This window comes from Dermacentor andersoni, chromosome 7 (genome assembly GCF_023375885.2).
Source record: "Dermacentor andersoni chromosome 7, qqDerAnde1_hic_scaffold, whole genome shotgun sequence".
NCBI lineage: Eukaryota > Metazoa > Arthropoda > Arachnida > Ixodida > Ixodidae > Dermacentor > Dermacentor andersoni.
This window is the reverse complement of record NC_092820.1, coordinates 165,553,497-165,580,779: the sequence shown is the minus strand read 5'-3', so window position 1 is coordinate 165,580,779 and position 27,283 is coordinate 165,553,497. Positions and strand designations below refer to the sequence as shown.

General features: G+C 46.8%; 1 protein-coding gene across 3 annotated transcripts in view; it reads left to right on the top strand.

Annotated features, from left to right (window-relative positions):
- Positions 1-9,952, top strand: part of LOC126533243 (uncharacterized) — a 121,922-nt gene extending 111,970 nt beyond the window's left edge. For 2 of the 3 annotated variants that reach the window (XM_055071831.2, XM_055071832.2), the window contains exon 5: positions 9,677-9,952. In XM_055071831.2, the coding sequence (XP_054927806.1) occupies positions 9,677-9,882 (206 nt within the window). In that variant the 3' untranslated portion in view covers positions 9,883-9,952. The remainder of the gene's footprint in view (positions 1-9,676) is intronic. The other variant, XM_055071830.2, reaches the window with a different exon arrangement.
- Positions 9,953-27,283: the final 17,331 nt, after the last annotated feature.

Sequence of the window (27,283 nt, the reverse complement as noted above, 5' to 3'; positions counted from 1 at the left end):
GCTGGTCAAGGGACCCAAGTGCGCCTTGGCACCGAGCTTGCGTGGTCACCAGCTTCTTGCCTCTGGAGATATCACGAAAAGTGCCTGCTGAGGAGAAGGAAAGGCGCCTATCAGGAGGTATTGAACAACTCCAGAATTCAGGACCATGTCGTGGTCTCTTGGAAAAGCTCATGCGGCCTGTTGTACGTTTCCTTGTAGACAATGACCTTGGAATTCTGCAGTCCGATAAGAAAGGTGGGATTGTTGTCCTCCCGAATACTTCGTTCAGTAAGAAAGCCAAAGAAGCTTTGAACAAAAGCTTCAAGGCAGTGTGCGCAAAACCAGAAAAAGTGAAAAAAGTGCTTTGGAGCTTCTAAAGAGGCTTAGCCTGTAGTTGTTAGAAAAGACTGTTAAGAAGAACAATGGTGATGTGCTTTCCACATTTTTCACTGTGAAAACCCACAAGCCTGACTGCCCTATGGGAACCATAGTGACTGAAGAAGGCTCATGGCAGAAGCCTGTTGGAAGGTTCTTGCAACGTTCCTTGAATGCACTTGCTACTGAGGACTCTTTCGGCATTGACAGTTCAAGCGTAGTGATCGACGCCTTGAGATCGGTAGTGCTAACAGCGAACACATCGTTTTCCGCGAACATTGAAGAACTATATTATTCTATTCCACATGAAGAACTTCTTGTGGCAGGGCAGGAAGCTATTAAATGCCAAGGGGAGACATCTTTTCAAGGTAGTTGTGGCCTATCGATTAAGAGCTTTATGGAACTGTTATCGCTTTACTTTTTGGCAACATTTGTTAGATTCGATGGCAAGGTGTTTTTACAGAAGAATGGTATATGTATAGGGTCAAGCGTTGCGCCGGTACTGTGCGGGATTTTCTTAGTGAAATTTTACAAGTCTTTTTCGGACGTTATTGCCGGTTACCGTGTTGTCCGTGTGTTTAGGTATGTTGATGATTTCCTTGTTCTCTTAAATATCGGACGAACTGATTGCCTCACTGACATCATTTGCAGTGTCTTATCAGCGTTTCAGCATTACTCTTGACATCTTAGTTTCATCCACGAAGCACCACAAAAGAATTTCATCAGGTTTTTAGATTTGATTCTAACCTTTCATACTCAAGGTCACATTTGCTGCGCTTATAATCCAAGAACTAAAAAGACGTTGCTACCGTACCAATCCGATCACTCGAAACTGGCCAAGCGTGGCATAGCTTTTTATGCGTGTCGAATCCGGTGAAAAAGAGTGTGTACGCATTTAATGCAAGGCAGTGCCGCCGAGCAAGAGAAGAGACTGTTTTTTTTTAATTATGGGGTTTTACGTGCCAAAACCACTTTCTGATTATAAGGCTCGCCGTAGTGGAGGACTCCGGAAACTTCGACCACCTGCGGTTCTTTAACGTGCACCTAAATCTAAGTACACGGGTGTTTTCGCCCCCATCGAAATGCGGCCGCCGTGGCCGGGATTTAATCCCACGACCCCGTGCTCAGCAGCCCAACACCATAGCCACTGAGCAACCACGGCGGGTAGAAGAGACTGTTAGCGGCAGGCTATCCAAAGACTTTGATCACTACAGTGGCTGAACCTGTGTAGAAGCGTTTGAACATTAAAAATAGAGGGGATCGCGAAGTGCGAGACAAAATAAAAAAGAACTTGGTGGTTATGCCATATGTACATGGCATTTTACATAGATTTAAAAAGGTTGCGGCAAGCAATGACGTCAGATTGGTTTGTTCTGCGCCTTGTAAGCTTGCAAAACTTTGCATGAGGGTCTCGCAGCACAGTTCGCGAAAGAGTACGTGCAATACCGAGCATGTCGCGAAGCACCGCACGTGCGACACATGTGCAGTGTACAGTATTCCTTTGAAATGTAGTAGAGATAGGACAAATCGGTTGCTGTGTGAATGATCGGATGCGTGAGCATGCGAATCTAATACCCACAGGGACAGGAGGTAATCTTCCGCGGCATTGTAAGGAGTGCGGTTGTAATCGCATCTTCAGTGACGTTTCAATTTTGGGGAAGACTAACACTCAGCAGGAAAGAGAGTTGACAATGTAAATATACCTGGTAGCGAAGCTTCCATTGGAGCCCATACTTTCAAAACATGGCAGTTCATCGGTGATTCATGGGGCTTAGCGCCATCTGTATGTGGAGGGAACACTTCCGGCGGAATCAAAAATGATGTGACACCATATCCGCTAAAAACAGAAGTGACGTCATTTTGTCTTCGAAGGCGCGAAATTTGTTTTGTTGGCCTGCCTTTAGAGCTATATATTCAAATGCCCCGCCATCCGACTTGATGGGCGTTTTGAGCTTTCAGCGGGGAAAGCGATGCAGAAAAGGGCCAGCCGCACGGTTGTCGAAATCGCACCCCTGCGCAGAACATACTTTCTTTGGAGGCCGACGAAAGGTTTATGTGTAGAGCGCTGGTCCTATCGCCGGACGCCAAGCCCGTCGACCAGCGCAGTCGCACGAAAACAACTAAATTTTCTGGCGGTCGTAACTCACTATTGTTGACTGAACAGATAAAGAAGCGATTAAACTACCCGCGTCACCAAATTCTGACAAACGTCGACAAGCAAAAAAGCGCAACGTATGAGGGGGGCGTATTTCAACTGGCTAACTTTACGAGCGTGCCTTTCTTGCACATTTCAAGAGCTGGGGCCGAATCTTATAACGGTTCGAAATACGAACCGTTCGCTTCGCCGCTTACGTCACTAGATGTGCCACTCCCAAGCCGGCGGTGGAAGAAGGGGAGGACGCGACCAATAGATGAGAGGGTGCCACCTCTGAAGTGTACGTCAATATGTGACGAGGTAATCGAGGAATTGCAAAATGTTTCTGCTTGCTGAATAAATGTAAAATATAAATTAAATATTATACGCCAAGTTCTGAAGTATAAACGTGTGGTGCCGGGCGTTTACGCAATGCAGAAGTAATTTATTTGTCATTCTTTTTTATTCTCAGCCGACAGGCGGTATCGCAAGCGTAAATGAGTTGGCAGAGCGCAGCGCTATGTCGTCTGCTACCAGGAGCTCGCACGATGCACGCAACAGGAACGCACTGCCGGCACTTCTCAAGTAGCGAGCGCGACAAAACCGTGAACTGGTTCTTAGGGACACCTTTACTAGCAGACTATATCAATTTTCCATCTTTTTTCGCCCTTCGTCATCGGCTCGGACATGACTCGCTCGCCGCCGCGCTGCCGCTGTCCCTGCGATAAGCCCCACGGCGCGTCGCGTGATAAAAGCAATGGAACTTGAAATCGAACATTACGATACACGGGCCCTGCATTGCCTGCGCGAAGTCAAATCGAAGAGTGGTTCTGACGGTGCGCGCTGTGCCGTAAAATTGAGTAACAAAGTGCGGCACTCCTGAACCAGAGAAGAAAAAGGCGGCCAAATAAGAGATCTCCACAATATCTTCCCGTCCTGACTGTATAGTTTTATCAGCCGAACGAAGGAAGTGCTGAACGAGCCTAGGTTGAACCCTTCTGACTGCTGAACGGCGATCTGCGAGCTATTCACGTTGGCGATAGCACTGAGAATTCGATGTCACCATGCAAATATCTCCTTGGCATTGGCTTTGAAGCTGAGGTCACGGGAAAGCTGACCCAGCCCTTCAACCGGCCAACACAGTAATTGCGAGAGCAACTTTGTGGACAGTGTCGGCAGCAGAGATCTAGGTCATTCCGATGAATGCTTCACGTCCGACCGACCTCTGGGAGCTGCAGGCCGGTGGCGATGAACCGCAGCGCGCAATATTCCTTCCTCTGCGTGGAATGGCCACTCGTACGCTTGCACCTGAGTCTCCTCCATTTGATAGCGTAGCCTGCAAAAGGTCTACTTAGAAAGCCGGCAGGGGCGGTGCAACTCATTATCCGTCACTTCTTCGAACGCGTATCGCGCTTCCAGCCATGGTCGACACCGAAAGAGGAACGCCAAGCAGACGACGAAGGCAAGTAATAGCCTCCGAAGCAACCAACGCACGCGCGCGCGACGCCCGCGTGTCTCCGGGGTCGCGCGACCTGCGCGCGCGGCCAGGGTCACAAGCCAAAGCCAAACCACAGCAACGGAACCCAAAGCGGACTACCCCTTCGCCGGTTCCTACGACCGGTTCGCTTTGAAGATGATTGACAGATGCGTGACGTATTCAAAAATTGCGATACCGCCTCGCTGCCTCTGACGACCTGTGACGTAATCAAAATGTTGGCCTATCAAGTGAGACCAAAGGAACGGTTCCCCAACCGAACCGTTATAAGATTTGGCCCCAGCATTGCATTGCGAGCGATAGCGGCGTCAACGCCCCCTGTAACAATGGGCGCTGAAAAGAAATGTATTTATTATAATAATAAAATTAAATAAACTTCTATTTTCTTAACTCGTCACGAATACGTAAAATTGACCAGCAATTTTATTTTCGTTGGATGAATCTAGCTGTGTCTCTGGCTTGAATTAAAAAAGAAGCTTTTTTCTTTCTCAAGATTTGTTCGCTCCAAACATAGTCGCGTTTCAATCGCTGCTCCCATAACCACCTTTACTGATGTCAGTGACAATTTGTACTGAACAGCTTTTCGCCCGAAGCTTGGCGACCTATTTCGATCAACCTTCGAGTTGATTGAAGCCCATCGCGTCTATAAACTTGGCTCCGAGAAGTGCGTAAGCGCGCCATCTGTGTTCCTTACCAAGAAAGAGCTTTTATTTCTTGATCCGCGAATGCGTGTATAGATAAGGTGTTGATCGTGTTTTTGTTATGTTGTGCCTTGCGCATGTTCAGTAGGACTTGGGGGACGTCGTTCTCATGAATGAAGTTCACTTGTTAGTCCAGCTACCTTCCTGTCACATTGTTTATGTCTGCTTCTCGATTTTTTCAACTTTCAAGTTTGCTGGCATTCTCCTAGTATACGGTCGAAGAATGAGCGCAGCCTGCCATAGAGAAACTGAAAGCCGTGTACATGCTAGAACACACAGCGGTTCGCTCGTTCATCGTGCACGATGAGCACACTCGGGCAGGCGTCATTTCAGATGTCGCCATTGGCATCAGCCACGAGAAGTTGGAAACGTTTGTGTCTTGAACAGGTCAACAATTAGACAGTTTTAGAAAAGCGTTTGCAACCAAACGTGAACGTGTTACGGGCGTAAAAGAATAGCGTCGTGCTCACTGCGCTATTACGTCCTTAACTGTCCCTCTCAAATGCAACAAATTTCATTCAAGCTTATCCAGGGCAGGATTGATTCATAAAAGCACATTTTACATTTATATGAATAGGTGGCGTCGGAGTTCCTTTGCAGAGAAAGCTGTAGCTCGAGCCGAATCCAATTCCGCATGTATTCAGCGGCCTTTACATATGTTCAAATACATGTAAAACGAAGAAATGATTTTCTGAGATAACCCCTGGGCCGACATTAATTACATTTATTGCATTTCAGATGAGAAAACAAAATTTTAGTGGCTGACAAGCAAAATGTTTAGTTAGATAGGTTCTGTATATTGTTTACAATAATTGCCGAAAATTGGTCAATTTGAAAAAAGTAGAACTTCAAAGTTCAGAAATTTCTAACTCTACACAAAGAATAGATATTGTAGTTGTTTGAACTGCATCCAATAGGAGAGAACAAATTTGATAATATTACTTTACAGTTAAGGTGAATTTTTACATTGTGCAAGGATTTTGAAAAATGCTTTTTCACCAATTAGCAATATATATCACAGCAGGGTAAATATGCATGCTTTTTGTAGTTTTTGACGTACTATTAGACGTTGTTTGTGAGGTTTTTATATCGCTGTTCATGACATAGCTAGTGTTGTAAACTTGAAGGTATCATTTTTCTGAATTTCCGAATTTTACACAATTTTCCGTAATAAAGGGACAGTCTAAATAAACAAGACGCCTTCCCACAGTCTCTAGATCTTAAGTTTTACTTTCATATGTAACAAACCTCATCAAATTCAGTAGTGGTTACCGAGAAAAACGATTTCTTCTTTCCCATACATTTGCATAGAAGTCCGAAGTGTTTATAAGGGTACACGAAATATCTGCAATGTTAAAAGAAAAGAAAAATTACTACAACATATTCTTATATCTAGTACACGTATTCACGTCTACAGTATTTCCCTAGAGGGTATGAACGCTTCATTGTTCTGCGTTATTAAGGCCATTAGCTACATTAAAAATAAGTTTCCCACCTATTTCTGCTATGTGCCAGAAATATTGGGCAAAGGGTATCATTAATAAAAAGTCCCAGTTTCGCCCGACATACAAACCAGTGAATGCGAAAACAAACGATTAGACAGCTATACGCAGTAAGGTTAGTATATTTATCAGCTGCAAACCTGCTGTAATCGCTCGCTTACTAATTAAATTAATAAGCGCTGTCACGCGCACACAGGGAAACACGAACACATCTCATTCGATCAGCGCGAACGCTTGCTGTCAGAACTCTGGCGTGATGAAGTGTGACAGCAGTGCCAAAAGAATTCCCTTTCGTGCGTCCTCTCCGCTTCAACACCAACTAGGCGCGCGCGAACACAGCTCACACGAAGCCATCAGCTATCCTGGACCGCGTAGCCTGCGAACCCGTCGCAGATGTCCTCCAAGGCGCGGGTGGCCGCGCTCAGCCGGATTAGAAGAGATGCGCTGTAACCTGCCCCCATCCCACTCCCCTGGCGCGCCTGCATCTTCCCACTCCCCCTTTCCGCCTTTTCACGCGTGAGAAGACCCCGCATGTTACTGCCTTCCTCCTTTGTGCGCGCGAGAAGACGCCACCGCATCAAGCCACCATCTTCTCGGCACACCTGCAAGCCACACTTCACATCAGCATACGACGTGTGGCCGCGATGTTATCGCACTTGGATCTTATACGAAAGCTCACGGCGATGCCGACGCCAACGGCGGGAATTCGCCTGAAATGTCTATATAATTGCTGCAATAATAATAATAATAATAATAATAATAATAATTAATAATAATAATAATAATAATAATAAATCATATCGATTGCGGTAGCAAATTAGTAGACAGCTATGCGAAGTAAGGATAGTAGTCTTATCAGCCGTATATATAAACTTCTCAATGAACAAACGTGGCGTCAGGCGCGCACAAGCAAACATGAAATAATCTCACTAACTGACCGCGCACACTCCCTGCGAAAACACTGGAGTGAGAAAGCGCGGCAGCAGCAGCGAGCGCACATACCTTCGTGCTGCCTTTCGCTTCAAAGCGAACTAAGTGGCGAGAACACCGCGCACACCGTCTCCATCGCCGATCGCTTTCAAGATAAGTTCTCGCCTCCATCACCTCCCCTAGCTCCTTGTTTGCATTATTTAGCTATGCGTGCATCGATTGAGATTCTCTGTTTAATAAATGCTGGAGAGTTTAGCACAACATGTGACAACCATAATTAGTACGGGTCTTAGGTACAAACCATTTCAAACTAGTTAGTGTTGAATGCTTAGGCTCTTTGCGTTTTAATGCCAACAACTGTAAAATAAAAAAAAGTTATTTTTCATAACACTTGCTATATATCGTCGGAGGAGTAAAGTTTCGTACAACTGGGGAAGGGGGGTTATCACCAAGCGCCTTAAAGATCGGCTCAGTGTGTTCTAGTCTTGGCGCATTCACAATATTTTGAATGACTTTCTTTTGAAGGAGATGCAAGGGGTATGTATTGGTAAAAGATATGGTACCCGAAACCAGAAAGCAGTAATTACCAACAGAAGAGAACAGTGCAGTATACAACATTTGCTTAGTACGCTTCGGCTTCAAGTATTTCAGTCGACACAAAATACCAACAGCCTTTGAAAGTTTGTTCACCGCCATTTCAACGTGATCATTCCATAAATTTTCATCGAAGATGACATCTACACTTTTGACTGCTGGAACTGTTTGAATTAGTCACGGACCCTTCCGAAATTAAAGTGGTGGCACGCGAGGCAGCTTATTGCGAGGCCTGAAAAGCGCCGCTTTAGTTTTTTCAATGTTTATTTTGAAACATTGAAACGTCGAAAGCACAGCGCATATGAGGCTACCGGCATTGTGCACACGCTGCATACATCGCAGATCGATTTGAAGACACATAAGGGCCGGCAACGCATCCCTATGGCGCCCGCCAAAGGCGTATACTACGGCGTCCGCGATTCGCGTGCCCAACGCCGTAGTAGACGCCGCGGCTGTCTCCACTCTGTGTGGAGCGGCGGGCGAGGAGGACATCGAGGCACCCCAGCAGTTCCGTAGAAGAACGCCCCTCCTCCCTCGCTTGACCCCCCTGCCAAGCGCGCGACAGGAGAGGGCACGCATCCGGGCCGCGTTCCTCGCTCGCACTTGCGAGATTGAACAGCGTTCTCCGGCTCAACCTCACGCTTTCACTCATACGGAACCTCACGGCGACGGCGACCCCGACGGCAGAAATGCGCCTGGAGCGTCCGTATAATTGCTATCGCAATGATAATAAACCCACAGTGTAGTGATTTTAAGATGAAAGGAAGAGAAAAGTGCAGTGCCGTAACTCTCTCTCAAGGGAGGGCACCTCAACAGCACTGCACGGGGTAAGGGGAGTGGGGAGAAAAAGATTAGAGAGAGAATGAAAGAGAGCGGAAAAAAAAACAAGAAGGTTAAAGAAGAAGCAAAGCGGGGCTTACAGTCGCGCTCTCAGCTGAGTCTCGTCACAAAAGCCAAGGAGGGCAGCAAGCGCTCTCTTGGCGATGGAGGCGGGGGCTGCGGGAAATAGGAGATCACCCTCCGTGCTGCACGGTAGTCCGACTCGGCGATATGAAGCACAGAGCGCGGTGCGCTCAACGTCGAAGGATGGGCAACGCAGGAGAAGGTGTTCCAGTGTCTCATCCTCGCCGCATTCCGTACACGCGGGGCTGCCTGTTCCGTGCAGTCTGTGCAATCGGGCGGCCGTGCTGTAGCAGCCGACGCGCAGCCGCAGGAGAAAGGAGCGATCCCAGCGGGAGAGGCCCGCGCGGGGGAGGAGGCGAGGGGGCGTCCAAAACCCACAGGTGTTCGCACTCGGAGGCCGCACGTGGATATTGTGGTGGCACCGACTGGTGGCACAGCGTCTGCAAAGAAAAGCGTGAGAGATGAGTCCGGTTGCAGCACACGCCTAATTCACGACGCGTTTCGATGTTGCGTTACGGCGCCTTGCTATAACTCTGGCTTGCTAATTACATAAATGTGGAGATTAATCGTCAGTTCTGCGCATTATTCGGCGACATTTGTCGTGGCGATGGGTTCTGCGGATTATTTCTTTTTCAGTATTCAATACTGTCCAGAAGGTTCTCGATAAGTGTGCTATTTGGCAATCTCCAATTTTATCATACGTTCTAAAGCTAGGTACGTGCTACTATACTAATCTTGACATATGTCTCCTCTTCATGTATTGTCAGGAATGTTCCACCATTACTATTCTAGAGCGATTGAAACTCCAGCAAACTCCGCACTTTAAAATGTGCCCATTAAAAAGCAGCCTTATAAGCAATGATCTTCCTACGTATTGTACTGATTTGTTTGCCAGTAATAAATTCTTGCGCTGTGAATTGCGCAACGGAATCATACAGTGCCGACTTCTGCAAAAGAAGTCGTGCAGGTTATGATATTTCCCGCGATTGCAACTAGATTGTCGCAGTAACACAGCTCTGTCACTAATGTGATACCTTGGTACATTTTTGATAACATTTTGCAGCTGACTCCGTTTGTCTCAAATTAGGATGGAAGTATGGCGGACCGTACCGCACTTGGTACACTTACGACTCTGAAGAGGACGACTGCATCGCGACAAAGACCACCATCTCCCCCAGTCAGCGTTGGCCGGCGAATAACGCGTTTCTACGTCTAAGAGAATGCAGACTAGCATGCATGCCCACCTTTGTACAGGATATTTACTACTAGGCGTCATCAATAAAAATATAAAGCTGTGATATTTTCTGCAAGAACTTACGGCATCTTTAGCTAAAAGTCGGGATGCATGATGAAAATCCTTTGCGGCAAGAGCGGTCATTCTATGCAATTTCTTATTGTCTGGGAACACATAGGCTATAAAAGGCTCGTAGTGGAGTCGTCCATATTTGACAAGGTTACTTGTCCTTCTAGGAATTCTCGTGCTGCCTACGCACGTTCAGATTTCTATGAAGCCGAAAAGGCTACTTCAGACGCTGAACACACGTCTTTAGGAGCGCAAAATGATCAGGTAAAACTGCATAGAAACGTTTGCTAGGAATGTAACCGAGCAGAATGGCGCATTACGCTTTGTCCATGTGCCTTCTCCATCTTTGGCATGAAATGCGACGCAGTTTTCAAGCTTGAAACAAAACGCGTTATACCCACCGCCTAACTTTATTTTGGTTCATCGCATACACATCGAGGAAGGGAAGCAAAGGTGGTACACCACCTTACTAGTGCTTTCACTTTCTGTACAACAAAGAAGAAAAACTAGAAAAAGCTCATCACACTTGGACAAACTGTAGCGTTAGCTTCGGCTGCGTTAACACAAATGGTAGCACGTGCTGCAACCAAACCTACGATAAAAAAAGAACAAATGTATAGTTATCGGTGAACAAAAGCAAGAAGGGAAAACAAGCGTATTCTGCAAGTAAATCAGTACGGTAGACTAAACAAAAATTATGCATGTTCAAAATAAAAGAAGGTTACAACAACTTACGGGTACAGTAACACACCTAGAAAGGTCAAGCTTGGTCACTGCAGCAAAAAAAGCTATACACAAAGCAGAAATGACTGCTGTTCAAGATTGAAGGAGTACCTGAATTAGTAGTATAAGCATGCCAGAAAAGGAAAGAGGTCACAGTAGCATGAGAAAATGATCGAACACCGGGAGTTTACAAAATATATGCATATGGCGCTGCGCCGTTAAGCACGAAGTCACTATTTCGATGCTGGCCGCAGCCGCCGCATTACTGTACGGCCGGAATTCAAAGCGCTTGTGTACCATGCATTGGGTGCAGTTAACCGGACAAAATGCGTAGTTTCTCTTTAAAATGCTGATTTTAAAGATGTTTGTGACGTCAATTGACACGGGGCATTATATTTGAAGTATAAGAGGAGGCATGTGTGAGTTCAACATGCTTTACGAAACACTCGTACAATCTCATCATAGCATACATCTCAAGTTTATTGTGGAGTAAAATAAGGCTCTGTTACACTAGCTGTTAATCAGCAAAAAAAAAAAAAAAACCTTCTTACCCATTCAACAATAGGCGGAACGCCGCATAACGCCGAGAAGACAGTATAAAATTTCTAGGCTTAACCCTTTGCCTCAAGTAACGTTCACCGGCAGCATTCAGGTGTGTGCTGCAAAACCAGTGCTATGATTCAATTTCCTGTCATTCTTATATGAAGTTTATCAGTGCGTAAGTTTATCAGTGCGTAACCATAGATGTGACACTTCAAGAAGTCACGGCGTATTTACAAGGCGAAGCGCGTATGTCCTCACTGTTCTAAGTCAATATAATTTATCTAGAGTTGTACTGTTATCTTTGTGGCTAGGGTTACAAGAAAGGGACCCAGCACTCTAGCTCAGAGATGACCTTTCTATTATCAGCTTTCCGTGACATTTCCGCAGATGGACCTTTAGAGTATCTGCTTGTGAACCCCGGACCCATATTCCATCCAACTTATTGCGCCACATCCAAGTAAATTGACAAAGAAGGCCTTCTTTGTTAGCTTGCATCGGTGAAATACGTTTTTCGTGGAATTGATTTATTCTATGCTTGTTCCTTTCTTGCTACAACAGTTTGAGTCAATTAACAAGAATGCAACAAGGTTTTAGGGTCTTTTTCAGATCTTGAAGCGACAACGATAGCCTCCAGTGGACTCGAAGCTTTGAATTTGTCTCATTTACTTGTTGATGTTATTCCGTGACTCAGGAGTGTTGTTCATTTTACCGTGAAGCCGTCTATGGCTAGGATCTGGAAAAAAATGTGTCCTAGATGTTGAGAAAAATTATCATTTGGGCCGATTCCGGTGATAGTGCAGGAAGGGTCCGAGCTCAGTGGCACATACCCCTTTGGGCTCAGGGACCTGTGACGCGCCCTTGAACTATCCTTGTCACACGTGGTACCAAAAGAAGTCCCAGGCACGAGAGTAAGAGCAGATGTGTTTGAAAAAAATGTTTTGCACAACTTTTTTAAAAACGGACTGTTAAATATTATCTGCGCCAACCTCGCCAATGCGCTAGTGCTACTGCTTGCGTGTCGCTTCCACACTAGTCTATGGCGACGCGTGTCGAAACGTCAGCGCAATTGTCTCACAGATGGATGGACGGACGGACGGACTTTCAATGAGGTCCTGAGATGCGCCGTAAGAAAAGTAAAAAAAGGCAAAAAATAAGAATAGGAAATAAAAGACGACACAATTAACGAAGTTATGTGTTCGTGCCTTTATTCAACCAATAACCACCATATGTAACTTAACATAGCTTTTGAGCAATGCAACTTCGCCGGTCTAGCACCTTGACATTGTGGAGGCCCGGGCCCTTACTTTCTTCTAGTACGACTTTTAAGCACCGACGGCTTCTTTGGCTATACGATGCAATTTCCATTTGGTGCCTTATTGCAATATTCGATATACTCCTGATCGGCTTACTAACACTTGCTACGGCGCTGCCCCCTTACTGGACATCTCGCTGCTCACACGTCCATGCCACTACGTGTATACGCCACATTTCGGTGATATTTTTGTTGGTTGTCTCCGAAGCTTGAGCGAGGCTTAGCGCTTACTTTTCACATCTTTCGGAGCCAAACCGCAATTAAAATAGGTTGCTCGCCACACAGTCATTGTATCCAGCATGTTCACTCAACGAAACACCTCAATTTCGGACTAACTAATCCTCACTGTCGTGGCCACTCTCTCCAGTTAGTGTTACATTGGCGAAATTTTGGTTTGTACAATTAAATAACAGTGAGCACCATATTTAGTGAGCAGATTTGCAACGACTTGATGGTGAGCTCCCTAATAGTAGTACGTATGGAGTGCTCCACTTCAGAGGTTTTCTGTCGCGTTTGATTTCACGTGTATAGTAAACTCTGGTGGCTGCTGGTGTTTATGTTCTATGTTGTATACAGTGAACTCTCACTTGAGTGAACTTGAAGGGACGAAAAAAATAGTTCACTTAACTGAAAGTTTACTAAACTGAATATTCACTAGACCAACATAAGACATGGCATACAGAGTCAAAAGTTTGAAGTGCAATTCATGGAGTAAGAGACATGGCATTCATAGTGTTAAAAATGTGTGAAATGGAATTTGTACATATTGTTACACACAAGGTGTTTAACGCAGAACCAGATGAATCTGGTTGATAGGCGCGGTTGTTGAAGAGCGGTCTCGCGGCAGCTTGGCCAACGTCGTTCTCTTCTTTCTTCTCGTTGTCTCCGCGGCAGGCGTGGTTCATGACAGCTTGTGACATTTCCCCGCTTGCAGACGAAGCCCGCCGGGCGAGTCAGTCATCTCGTGGGTTGTAACGCCTCAGACGCGCGACGTGCGTCACTTCAGCCTTGGCCGAGCGTCGTCCACTGCTCGTGAGACGCGCAATGCGGTAGTTTACTTCTCTGAGGCGCTCCAGAATAACGTAAGGGCCGACGTAGTGGGCGAGAAACTTCTGGCACAAGCCACGCTTCCGCAACGGCGTCCAGAGCCACACAAGGTCCCCAGGATCGAAGGAAACGTGGCGGTGACGCCCGTCATAGCGGATCTTGGACCGGTCCTGCGATGCTAGGGTGCGTAGCCTAGCGAGGCGTCGCGCTTCTTCTGCTCGACATAGGATCTCATCAATTGATTCGTTGTCATGAGCGAAGTAGGGAAATATGGTGTCGAGGGTGTAGCGCGGCGGACGAGCATACAGAAGGAAAAATGGTGAGTAACCAGTGGTCTCGTGTCTCGTGGTATTGAAGGCATAGGTAATGAAAGGCAAGATACTGTCCCAATTCTTGTGTGCTGAATCGACGTACATGGATAGCATGTTGTCAAGCGTTCTGTTTGTGCGCTCGACCAGATCATTAGTTTGTGGATGGTAGGGCGTAGAATGGCGGAAGCTACATGAACACAGACGAAGGGTTTCTTCAACCACGTCCGCGGTAAACTGTCGCCCACGATCGCTGATTACTATGCGAGGAGGTCCATGTCGGAGTATAACGTTAGCCAGCAAGAAGATAGAAACTTCTGTAGCTGTGGCCGATGGCAATGCGGCGGTCTCACAATAGCGGGTAAGGTGATCTACGCAAACGATAACCCAACGATTACCCTTGGAGGATCGCGGGAAAGGGCCCAGAAGATCTATACCAACTTGCTCAAAGGGGACGCTAGAAGGGGGAACTGGTTGAAGCAGGCCATGTGGCGCTTGTGGCGGACGCTTGTAGCGCTGGCATTGAGAGCAGCTGGCGACGTACCGTTCGATATCTTTCCGCATCTTAGGCCAGTAAAAACGTTCTTGAGCCCGGTAGAGTGTACGTGTGGAACCAAGATGACCGGAAGTTGGGTCTTCGTGCATGGCGTGTAATATTTGGTGGCGAAGGTTCTTGGGGACAACTAAAAGGTGGCGTGCACCGGTGGTCGAGTAGCTCTTCTTATACAGCGCGCCACCATCACGTAGGCGAAAGCGACTGCCTGCAGGTGACTCCTGTGCTGCCGCGAAGAGCGGTTGTAAGCTCTCGTCCTTGTGCTGCTCGGATATGACGGTACCCATATCCGGAAATTCCGGGGACACAAAAGCGATGTATTCATCAAAATTGTCCGCATCGCATTCTTTTGTTTGAAGTGGCATCCGAGAGAGACAATCAGCGTCAGCATGTCGCCGGCCACTTTTGTAGCAAATAACGAAATCGTATTCCTGTAGACGGAGGGCCCAGCGCGCTAGTCGTCCTGAGGGATCCCGCAGATTCACAAGCCAGCATAGCGAATGATGATCTGTTATCACAGTGAAGGGGTGCCCATAGAGATACGAACGAAACCGTTGCACGGCGAAGGTGACCGCCAGACACTCTTGTTCGGTGACTGTGTAGTTGCGCTCGGAGCGGCTCAAGGACCGGCTAGCGTAAGAGATCACGTGCTCACTGTCGTCAACACGCTGAACTAGCACAGCACCGATGCCTACGCCGTTGGCATCGGTGTGAATTTCAGTTGGTGATGAAGGATCAAAGTGCCGAAGAATTGGTTGGGATGTCAACAGGAACTTGAGCTGGCGAAACGATGAGTCGCAATCTGCAGTCCACTCAAAGGGAACGCCTTTTTGGAGAAGGCGTGTAAGGGGATGAGCCATGTCAGCAAATCGGGGAATGAATCGGCGAAAATAGGAGCACAAGCCCAAGAAACATCTTAACTGCTTGACAGAGTTGGGTACTCTAAATGCTTCTACGGCCGCAGTCTTTTGTGGATCTGGTCGGATGCCTTCTTTAGCGACGAGATGGCCTAGCACAAGAGTTTGTCGTTCCCCAAAACGGCATTTTTTTGAATTGAGCACAAGGCCTGCTTTCTCCAAGCAGTTCAAGACCAAATCCAAACGTTTGTTGTGCTCACTAAACGTTCGCCCGAAGATCACAACGTCGTCTAAGTAGCACATGCAAACTTCCCATTTTAAGCCGCGTAATATCGTGTCCATGAACCTTTCGAACGTTGCAGGTGCGTTACACAACCCGAAAGGCATCACGTTAAACTCGAATAGTCCGTCGGGTGTTACAAATGCTGTCTTTTCTCTGTCGTCCTTGTGTATAGGAATTTGCCAGTAACCTGACCGTAAATCGATTGAGGAAAAGTAAGATGCCGCAAAGAGACAGTCGATGGCGTCGTCAATTCGTGGGAGCGGATATACATCTTTCTTAGTGACGGCGTATAGGCGACGGTAATCAACACAGAACCGCCACGTACCGTCTTTCTTCTTCACCAATATCACGGGTGCTGCCCAAGGACTAGATGATTCTCGAATGACGCCTTTGCATAGCATTTCTTGGACCTGATCACTGATTATCTTGCGTTCTGACGGAGATACACGATAGGGTTTTTGTCGGATTGGCTGGGCGGCTCCTGTGTTGATGCGGTGACGAGTTCTGGACGCAGGAATTGATGGCGGGCCATCGTGCTGCGCAAAGTCGAATACCGAGGTATGTTTCGTAAGCAGGGCCATCAAAACTCGACGCTCGTGATCGCTGAGTGACTTGTCAATCATGGAAAGTATCTTCGAGCTCCCGGGGCTCGAGACACTGGTTGCTCCTCCATCGGGGAGCTCTGTAAGTACTGCCACCGATACGGGCGAGTCTTCCTGAAACGTGGCAATCTTTAGGCCTTGAGGTAGCACTGCCGCTTCAGTGGAACAGTTTAGCGCCCACAGCCCCGCGCATCCATTGGTCACTGAGACTACGCAGTGCGGAACTAACACGTTTTTCTTGAGGCAGTTCCGATGTACAGGTTCCACTGCAGCGTCGAACGGGATAGGAGCCGGAGATGAACAGGCGACGGCAACACGCATCGCGGATAGGGCGGGCACAACTGTATCCTCAGACACGCACAGCACGCTCTCCGGGCAAGCTTCACCTTCAAAGAGCACAGGTGAAACACTGGTGTCGACACTGAGTTCTCCCGTCCGGCAGTCAACATTCGCACCACACAATTGCAAAAAGTCAATCCCCAGAATCACGTCATGAGAGGAGCGAGGAAGAACAGTAAACTCTGCATTAAAAACTTTCCCACCCAATGACACATCCACGTTACACACACCAACCGGGTATAATGATTCACCACTGACTCCACGGAAACTTGTGCACTGGTCCCAACGAAACATAACCTTGCGTCCCAGAAGGCCTTTAAAACCCACACTCATGACCGAGACAGTTGCTCCCGTGTCGACTAAAGCCATTGTAGAGACCCCATCAATCAGTACATGAACCTTATTCTTTAGCATGAAAATAGTTGGAGGCAGTTGAGTCGGCAGCACACATTTTCCAGCGACCTCACCTCCATCGGCCGCGCTAGCTAGTTTCCCGGCGGGGGCGACACGAAACGGCGCCGAGGCAATGGTGACGTGATTCGCGGCCGAGGGGATGGTGATCGGGAGGCTCGGAAGGCTGGTGGTGGCGTCAGAGTATGGTCGGAGGCAGGGGAGCGGTAGCGGTTCCGGGTTCTTTCTTCTCCAAGGTAGGTCTCCTGGGCGCTGCATCGGTCCTCTCGAAAGTGGCTTCCTGAAGTGGAGTCTCCTGGCCACTGAGTGCGCAGTGTTCGACCGCTAGACCGCATAGTCGGCGCTGACGATCCGTAGTTCGATGCTCTGCGTCGGCTACAGTACCTAGCTATATGGCCAGGCATGCCGCAGCAGTAACACACTGGCGAAGGGCGAACTTCAGAATGCGGGTTGAAGTATTCTGCCGAAGACATCGGTTGGGGGTAACGAGGCTCTCCCCTTGAAAGTCGTAGGTAGCGGCGAGTCTTCGTGGACGAAAGTTGCGTGGGCGTGGATCAAAACGTTGAGGGGGCGAATCATTGCGTGGTGGTTCGGTCGTAATGTAATGCGGTTTGTCTCTGGAGCCGTTAAGATCCGCGACGTTCACCGAGTGGTTCCAAGTAGCCGAAGGGGGTTCCCAAAGAGTGTCTCGGAAAACGGAGGAGCTGTAACGTGGCGCCGCATAACGTGCCTGTTCGCCATGTCGCTGTAGCTCCTCGCGGACTATCTGGCGGATGGCGGACGTTAGGTCTGGGAGCGGAGGACTCGTGTCAACACTTGCTACAGTTGGTAGTACATTGGCCAGCCGTCCAAACTTTGGTGTAATTCGGCGAGTCTTCAGCGCCTCGAACGTACGGCAGTGCCGTATCAGTTCTGATACAGTGTGCAAGTTCTCTTTACCAATGAGGAAGTTGTACACGTCTTCCGCTATTCCTTTTACCACGTGTCCCACTTTATCTTCCTCTGTCATGTGAGGGTTCACGGTTCGGCACAGCTTCAAAATTTCTTCGATATAGGTAGTGCAAGTCTCGCCGGGTACCTGAGCTCTCTGGGCTAATGTGAGTTCCGCACGTTTCCTCTTTGCGTCCGAGTCACCGAAACACTTTTTGATCTCCTCAACGAAGCGTGTCCATGTAGTTAGCATGTCCGCGTGGTTGTCATACCATACCAGCGCCGTGCCGGCCAAGAAGAAAACAACGTTCCTAAGCTGACTGGCAGCATTCCAGTTATTGTATTGGCTTACCCTTTCGTAATGGGTTAGCCACTCATCCACATCTTCCTCTGCCTTCGCCGAAAACATGCGTGGCTCTCGGTAGTGCTGGATAGGGACTGGGCTTGCCGAGGCACTACTGGTGAGGGTATTTTGCTCTGTAGCCATGATTGAGCGCGACGGCGAAAGTCCGGCGAGGCGACGGCTTCGGCGTAGCTCTAGTGCTGGTGGTTCCGTTGTAAGTCGTGGGAGTTACCCCGCACCTCCACCAAATGTTACACACAAGGTGTTTAACGCAGAACCAGATGAATCTGGTTGATAGGCGCGGTTGTTGAAGAGCGGTCTCGCGGCAGCTTGGCCAACGTCGTTCTCTTCTTTCTTCTCGTTGTCTCCGCGGCAGGCGTGGTTCATGACAGCTTGTGACAATATCAATGAAAAACACACCACGTGGGTCGTTTGTGTGCACACGCGGAACCGACGAGACTGGAAAGAAAGAGACGACGACCATGGCACGACTAGCCAGTCAGAAAAAAACGCACCATGTGGTTTGTGGTATGAGAGATCGCCGCTTTGCGTTGGCGGGGTTGTAAGCACCAGCGATATTACTTTGTTCATGGCCTCCGAGATTACATGCTTGCTCGTTTTGTGCGGGCGATCTCGGAGGCCATGTCTCGTTGCCGTTCGTTTTCCGCGCCGCCGCTTTGCCCCAGGGGCGCTGTAGCACCAGCGACGTTACATTGCCGCTGGAGCGGCGGTTTGATGAGGGCGGGCGTCGGTTGCGCCTGCAGTGCAGTGCAGTGCAAGCCTTGGTCCTCTGAGCGAGTTCGTTAAACTGAAATATTGACTGTTCCGAAATTCGTTTAAGTGAAACATTTTTGCATAGAATCTATAAGAAAACTGCCGGGGATTTTTAAAAAGTTCGTTATTCTGAAATATTCGATAAACCGACGTTCGTATAACTGAGAGTTTAATGTATAACGTACTGGCTGTTAAGAAAAACGTGCCAGTAGATAACTAGTGAATCTAGTTGGAGCCCTCGGTCTGTAAGTGATGCTTGCTATTGCAATGCCGGCTTAGGAACAGGTTATGTGCATTGAATCACCATGTATGCACAACCTTTCTCAAAAGTACGGCGTCCTCCAGCATGATGCAATTATCCTGGAGCTCTAGACGCTCCAGACCTCTAGATGGCGACTACAATAGCTTCTATTTGGTTCCGCAGAGCATTACAACTGATGAAATACCAAACAAACTGCTTTAAATTGCCTGGCGGTTGCATGCAACGTAGAATATAAACTTTTCATAACTGAATAAATAATAATGAAGTGATGTTAAGTCTATGGTTGTTCTTGAATATGTGACACAATATTGTGCTGGAAATGTAGTTTTCTTTTGCATATGTTGTTTTCAAACTAGATCCGCAAAGCCGAATGTATTTGTTTCCTGAGTAGGGATAGCTAAGTATTTCTGACTCTGCTTTCATTCATTCTTCTTAATCTCTGGAAGAACTGAGTAGACAGTTCAGGAGTGCCACACCACGTGTTATGTCGGAAACATTATGTAAGTTCACTCGCAAATATTTCATGACTAATGCGGAAGTGTACTTTGTTTCTATGCAACCGTGCTGTCACCATGTAGTGGAAACATGTTTTGAAATGATTGGTTTTGCATGGGGCTTAACGTAAGTCCGAAAGCAACACATATGTTACGGGAGACATGTATATTGTAAAGGAAAAACGGTGAGAACACCCGTTCGCTGGGCCGGTTGTTCTATTCTGTTTCGTCGTCTGCTCTTTCAGCGCTCCCGCAGTTAGAGCACCCGACGCCAAGTTCACTTAATCTTTGCAGTCAGCCACGCTGCAAGTTTCCGGCGCGCTTGCAATCATGCAAGTTAAACTTAATATCGATGCAACTTGTCTAGGGGGTGCGGTCGCCATTGGTGAGCCGTTCAGTGTGCAATCGGCTTCTCTGGCAGGCGGCACTGACTGTTGCGCGCTGGTCGCATGCCTCTCCGACGATTATCCCGTCGCAGAAATGCACGTACGATAGGAGATTCTGTACAATGAACAGCTGGTCTGCTCAGCCTTCGCGTGCGTTTATTCAGTGTTGCCGCTGACTTATCAAGTGTCGCCGATGTGCTCGAAAACACATAGTTCGACAAAATGCCGGCTGATTCGTCCGTATCCGAAGGTAGAACAAGGGTCGTCCGCTTCGAAAGCGATGGTTGCTCGCGCATATGGCTTTTTGCGTATCTGGGTTCTTGAGTGTCTCTTGCTGTCTCTTGTATGGTATCTTGCGATGGTCTCTTGGGCGTCTTGAGGCCTCCTGCGTGTTTTTCGCGAACGGACCAGTCTTCGAGGATCATGGCCTCAGCCGTGTTGGTCTCCATGGCTCCATAGAGCGAGACGGCGCTAGGCGAGGCATGAACGTCTCCGCATTCGGCCAATGACTGCTGTGAATTCAGGAGGTGTGGGTCCGACGGAATCCGAAGTTACTCGCTCTTAGCATCCGTGGACCTGTCTGTGTAATTCGGGAGTTAGCCCTCCATCATCGGAGTTCGACGACCGTTTACCTGCATTCCAGCTATTCAAGGTTGAGGGTGGGATACTAGGTGATGTGCGGTCAGAAGCCGCGACCTCGGAAAAATGTTAACAGGCCCGCAGTATCCACGGGGAAAGCCGGCCGGTGCTCGTGATCTCGAACATTATTTCTCGCGGTCGTAGTTCTGGGCTTAACAAAGCTTTCGGAAATCCTGAGCTCGGAGGCCGCCTGGAAGGAGGTCACAGCGCAAGCGTTGCTTCGTTGGACGTTTTCGACAAGCCCGGATGGAACCGACAGGGTCGGTTTGTGATGCTCCGCCCGCCGGTGGGTCGACGCGAGAGCGGTGGTCGTCATGCGCTTCCCACCGTATGGGGTGGAGCCAACGGCAACAGCTTGTGAATCGCCCTCTGCGGAGCAGTCTGCGGTCTTCTCTGTCGAGATGTTACTGGGCACGACTGTTTTGTGAAGGTAGTGTACTTCACGACCTCCGGTCGCTGAGCATTGCTGGTCGGGCTCATCGCAGGCATAAAGAAGCCGGCCGAAAGCAGCTATAAAGCTGCACTACATTTTGGCCAGCACCACGCTGCTTGACGCCTTCGTAGTTGTCTCATGCCTTGGCGGCACCGCAAAGTCGTTTTGCTGCAACCAGCCATCTTTTGTGGTCTGGTCAAGCATGATGATCACCCGAGGCAATGATATTGCAAACCGAAAGAATGGCGTGTCTTGGAAGCCGTGAAACTGCCGTATTTCCACGAAAGCTGGCTGCTGGAAGTCGCAGCGCATCACTTCCGCTAGGCATCCTGCCCAGCTGCCCGAGGCAAAGTTAATCTTTACACTCGGCCACAGTACAAGTTTCCGGCAGGACTTCGGCGGAGCCATCAAAATGAGCATTACATAGTGGTATTTTGTGAACTGTGCAAGGAAATTATTAAAAAATTTCTCTACATAGTGATGGCCTGCTGTCCATTAAGAATTGCTAATGAATGCTACATTATCAATTAGTAATTAGTAAGAAAACAAATCGATAAGACAGTGCCCGCCTTGTGCGGGGTGATAAGCAAGGAATATTGAGCTTTAAAACACTGCAGCAAGAACAGGGTAGACAGGTCTAAGTAACCCTGGCGCAGCAGGCAGGGTGAGGTGGAAGGCCTTAAAAGGAGCAAGGAAAGCCGTGATATAGTTGCGCTGACTTGAACCATCGCCAACTACAAGCTGTTTGCACACATTTGAGTGATTACTTTCATTGTTCTTTTAAGAAGACCACCATGAGGTTCTGTGGTTACGTAATCGGGACCAGATCTCATATAGCCCTAAACTTGCCTGCGTTGGGTTCAACGAAAACACGAACAGAAGTGGCACTAGAAAGCGCATTACTTGCCCTATACTGGGGGCCCAATTGTTGTCACGCAACTGTGGCACTTAAACGGAAGATTTAGCTCGGGAGCTCGTATCTAATTACACTGGATTGGAGAAATAACTTTTCTCATCAAGCGCTGCATCAAGTGCTGTGAGCTTTGTTGCATATACATGGAACTGAAATCTAGTAATAAAAGCAGTGTCTTTTTAATGAGGCCGTAAGTCTTTTTAAAATTCTTGACAATTACAAAAAAGAGAAGGGAAAGATTATTATAGCTGCACTTAATAATGCATTCAAAGCTGGAAATGAAAAATCGTGCAGCGCTCTGAAATATACGAAAAAGTTGTGAGGAGGACATTTCCAAAACATCTTAAAATATTGTAACAGGCTTGTGTAAGGAGTAAAGTCACATATAAAATTTACTTAAGAGGAAGCTTTAGCTCGAGCCCAACTCCGACGCTGCCTATTCAAATACATGTAAAACAGAAAAACGTTTTTCTGAGATAACCAACCCCTGGACGGCATTAATTTAATGAAATTTGTTGCATTTGAGAGAGAAAGTTAAATTCTAGTGACTGTTGCAAGCGGAATTTAGATTTAGGGCCTGAATTTTATAAAAAATAATTTTCAAAAATTGTAAAGTTTGAAAAACATAGACGCACGAAGTTTATAAATTAATAGCACTGCATCAAAAACAGATATCGCGGTAATGCAAGCGGAATCCATTAGATAATTCAAAGCGGACAAATTCATTACGTCAATTTATATCTTAGGTGAATTTGATACATTGTGTACAAGGGTTCTGCAAAAGCTGTATTTCCATATTACTCCATTATTTTTAGATTCATGTGTAACATATCAATTTTGTCCGCTTTAGACGTACTATCACATGGAATTTACAGAATAGTGATATCAATTTTGCTGGCTGAGTTAGAGTCGTACACTTGATAAAAAATCGTTTTCTCAGTATCCACTGCACAAATTTTTGTTAAGTTTGTTGTATTTGAATGAAAAACTTCAAATCTAGTCACTGTTGGAAGCGGATTCTTAATTTTGGACATCTATTTATTATGAGTATCGTACAGAAACCGCGTATTAAAAAAAACTACACTGTCAGGCTCACAACTAGAACTCAGCAATAAAAATGACATCACAATTCTGTAAAATGCATTTATAGTGCATCTAAAGTGGCCGAAATGTGATGTACTATACATCACCCTGCTGTATACTGTTCTCATGTGGGTATGGCTTTTGCAATGCCCTTGTAAAGATTGTAGCTAATTCACCTAATTTGTAAAATTATAAATAAGCCTTGTCCACTTTAGATGCTCTAACCGATGCAGTTTACAGAATTGCGATATCTATTTGTGGCACAGAGGAACAAAATTGTAAACTTCGGGCTTCCGTTTTTCTAAATTTCTTAAACCCCTGTACAAGAACGCAGACCTTAAATAAAAAATTTCGCTACCTACAGGCACTGGTATTCAACTTTCTTTCTAGAATGCAGTGAATTTCATTAAACACGGCCTCTGGGTTATCTCAAAAGAGTATTTCTGCGTTTTACACATATTTGAATAGACGGTATCGGAGTTGGGCCCGAGATAAAGCGTCCTCTTAAGCATTTACCTTCTGGTATTTTTTATTTTTGACGTCGACAATAGTTCTCTAAAAGCTTAAGTTGTTCCTCTCTTATAGTTGCCCACGTCATCTTCGTTGAAGTTGGCGCCCAATGGCAACTCTCCATGGCTTCTTTACGAAAGCGGGTTTGCACAATGTTTATTTATCCTATGTCTGCAAATATTTTTAAATGTTGAGACAGTACTCCTTTAAAATAACGCATTTCTTGCTTTTTTTGATGCTTTAATCTGTATCTATATTGTATCTTGCGAATTCATTGTATTTAAAGAATAATAAACTTAAACTGAAACGAAGGAAAATGTGAAGCTCTTCTATTTTCACGGTATAAGAGACCGTGTCTCGCGAGTGAGAAAAATATTATTTAAAAAAAAAACATTTCACCGCTTGCCGCGGCATTCCTTAGAGTAGGTATTTTTGTTTTCGGACTGCGGAAATATGCCGCAGACTTCAGCGAAGAAAGGCCAATGTTCATGAAAAGTACCATTGGCTGCCCCCTGAAACGCCAAGTGCGTTTTAACCCGTTGCTATGAGCATACGTGTGTCGCTTTTACCATGAATATTTTGCCGCTAGAAGGCTAAGACAGCTCCGCAAAGTTCATTTAAGCAGACGAAAAGGTTAAAGAGCATAGCCCACGTTGGAGCAGACTGCTACTGCGCATCTTCATAGCAGCGTAGCGGTGGTAGAAATAAAAAAGGCCTGTGCACTCTCTTTCATAAATTTCACTGCGCAACATCGTTTTGAATCGCATGTGCGATAGTTTCACGTTCTTTCATTATAGTGTTTGCTAGTATAAGTGACCGGTTCCAGTCTTGAGACGCTGCTATATGGTGGCTATGGTGCCGTCTTTCAAATGTAGATTTTATTATGCTGCTCTGCTGTGCTTGAAGTCAGTAAAAAGGAAATCATCAACTTACAGACGCCGGAACCGCAAGAGCAGTGCGAGTATTAAGCAGTATCTCATAAATCGAGAGTGAGGAAAGACGCGTAGTTCTTGCAGGATCACTTACGTGCTAGAAATCTAGACGGCATTCACATCCTTACGGTGAACGTCGCAATGGTTCAGTTCGCCCAGTTTAAGCGAGAACGCCATAGGAACGGAGCAATCACACTGCTAATTAGTTACGATCATTGAATTTTATCATAACTTTCAACGACCAAGGCTGTAATGCGACAAGCTTTGGCATTCCGACACATTCACGACGCATTTTCTGAAGATGCAAGAAATCTGGGCATTGTGGTGTACTGCAATACCGATTTAGAAATTTAACATGAAAGTTGAGAGCAAATGAGCAATTTGCTTAGGAAGCTTAGCTTAGGTTCAAAGAGTATGCCACTGCAAAAATAGGGTGGCGTAGGTATCGACTTAAGATCGGTACGTGTTTTGAGATTCGTTGTTTTCCAAAGGGCAACACTGTACTTTAATCCACCAAGGCAACAGGCGGGCTTCAGGAAAGGATTTTCTACAATGGATCACATCCATGTTATTAATCAGGTTATCAAGAAATCCGCAGAGTACAATAAGCCTCTTTATATGGCTTTCATAGATTACGAAAAAGCATTTGATTCAGTAGAGATACTCGCACTCAGAGATGCATTGTGTAATCAAGGACTACAGACCACTTACGTAAATACCTTGGAGAATATCTACAGAGATTCTACAGCCACTTTAATTCTACACAAGAAAAGTAGGAAGGTACCTATAAAAAAAGGAGTCAGACAAGGAGACACAATCTCTCCAACGCTATTCACGGCGTTTTTGGAAGAAATATTCAAGCTATTAAACTGCATCTGGGAAGGTTTGGGAGTAAGGATCGACGGCGAATACCTCAGCAACGTTTGGTTTGCCGTTGACATTGTTCTATTCAGCAACACTGCAAACGAGTTACAACAAATGATTGAGAAAAGACGGGGAATGCAGGAGATGGAAATTCGAGACGATGAGCAAAACGTGAACAAGGTGAATGCAGGAGCTAACGTTTCGAGAAGTGGACTTGTCTTCTTCAAGGCGACATATGCTTTCCTCGCCACAGTATATATAGGTGGGGTTCTTCTAAAGGGGAGAGGGTGTGAGGCGGGAGGACGCGGAAACGAGGGAAAATGTGTTAGCGTGTCGAATTGAGAGTAAAGGAACACTGTGTACAAGGTCAAAGCCTGGGCACCCCCCCCCCCCCCCCCACCCCGGTCTGTCAACACACGTGCGTTAGCCGGCGTGTCAAGGGCGTCTGACACGCCTGCTGACAAAATAAAAAAGGGAAGGGAAAAATACTCAATCATTTGCTCAACAAATGATTGAGGATCTTAACAGAGGGAGTGTAAGAGTGGGGCTCAAGATTAATATGCAGAAGAAAAAGACAATGATGAATAACCGTGCAAGGGAACAAGAATTCCGGATCGCCAGTCAGCCTCTACAGTCTGTGAAGGGGTACGTCTACCTAGGTAAACTAATCACAGGGAACCCTGACGATAAGAAGAAAATTCAGAGAAGAATAAAAATGGGTTGGATCGCATACGGCAGACATCGTGAGCTCCTGACTGGAAGCTTACCGTTATCATTGAAAAGGAAGGTATACAATCAGTGCATTTTACCGGTGCTGACATATGGGGCAGATACTTGGAGACTGACAAAAAAACTGGAGAACAAATTAAGGACGGCACAAAGAGCGATGGAACGAAGAATGCTAGGCATATTTTTAAGCGACAGAAAGAGAATGGTTTGGATCAGAGAGCAAACGGGTAAAGACGATTTTCTTATACAGAACGACAGAAAGCTGGTCTAGTTGGTAAGGATTCATTATGCAAAAACGAGGTGAGGCGTGCAGACAAGACACAAGAGCAGAGAAGTGGACAACACGAACGCCGCATAATGAATTTCTGTTTTGCATAATGAATTCTGATAGACATTACGAGAAAAAAATGGCGCTGGGCAGGTCATGTAATGCGATATGAGATAACCATTGGACCATTAGGGTGACAGAATGGGTACCAAGAGAAGGGAAGCGCAGTAGAGGACGACAGAAGACTAGATGGTGCGACGAAATCAGGAAATCAGACGGCCATCCGGTGCGCCTTTCGAGGGGCGCCCGCTGTAGCATTGTTGCGGAGGCCAGTCCAGGGACGATGCCTCTAAGAGGCAGTGGACGTGAAGTCCTTCCCTAGGTGCAGGTCTGTCCGAGGCACAGCCGGCCGCTGAGGCTGGTAACAACAACGTGGTCGAGCACTGCACGCGGTATTGCAGTCATGTGCGGTCGACTGCAAAACAACAAGAACTGCGCCACTGGTACCTCGGCTCACCTCCACGAACACCAAGAGGAGGCGACAAGCAATCCGCCACCTTTCAAATTTCGTGTCTAAAAACTGTGATAGTTTTTCACTTTTTGGATATTATACGCTCGTGTCGTTTACGTTGTTTTCTCCCCTCCTTGGTCTTTACCGTTGCGCGCCATTTTTGACGCGTTTGAACGCTGTGATGTATTACGTTGAATTTACTCCTTGCTTCTTCATTCGCCCTAACCTTGTGAGGTAAACGTTCTTTTTGTTTGCTAACGATTCACTTTAATCATTTCTTATCTCACACCACACCGATATGTGACGACCGTCCTTATC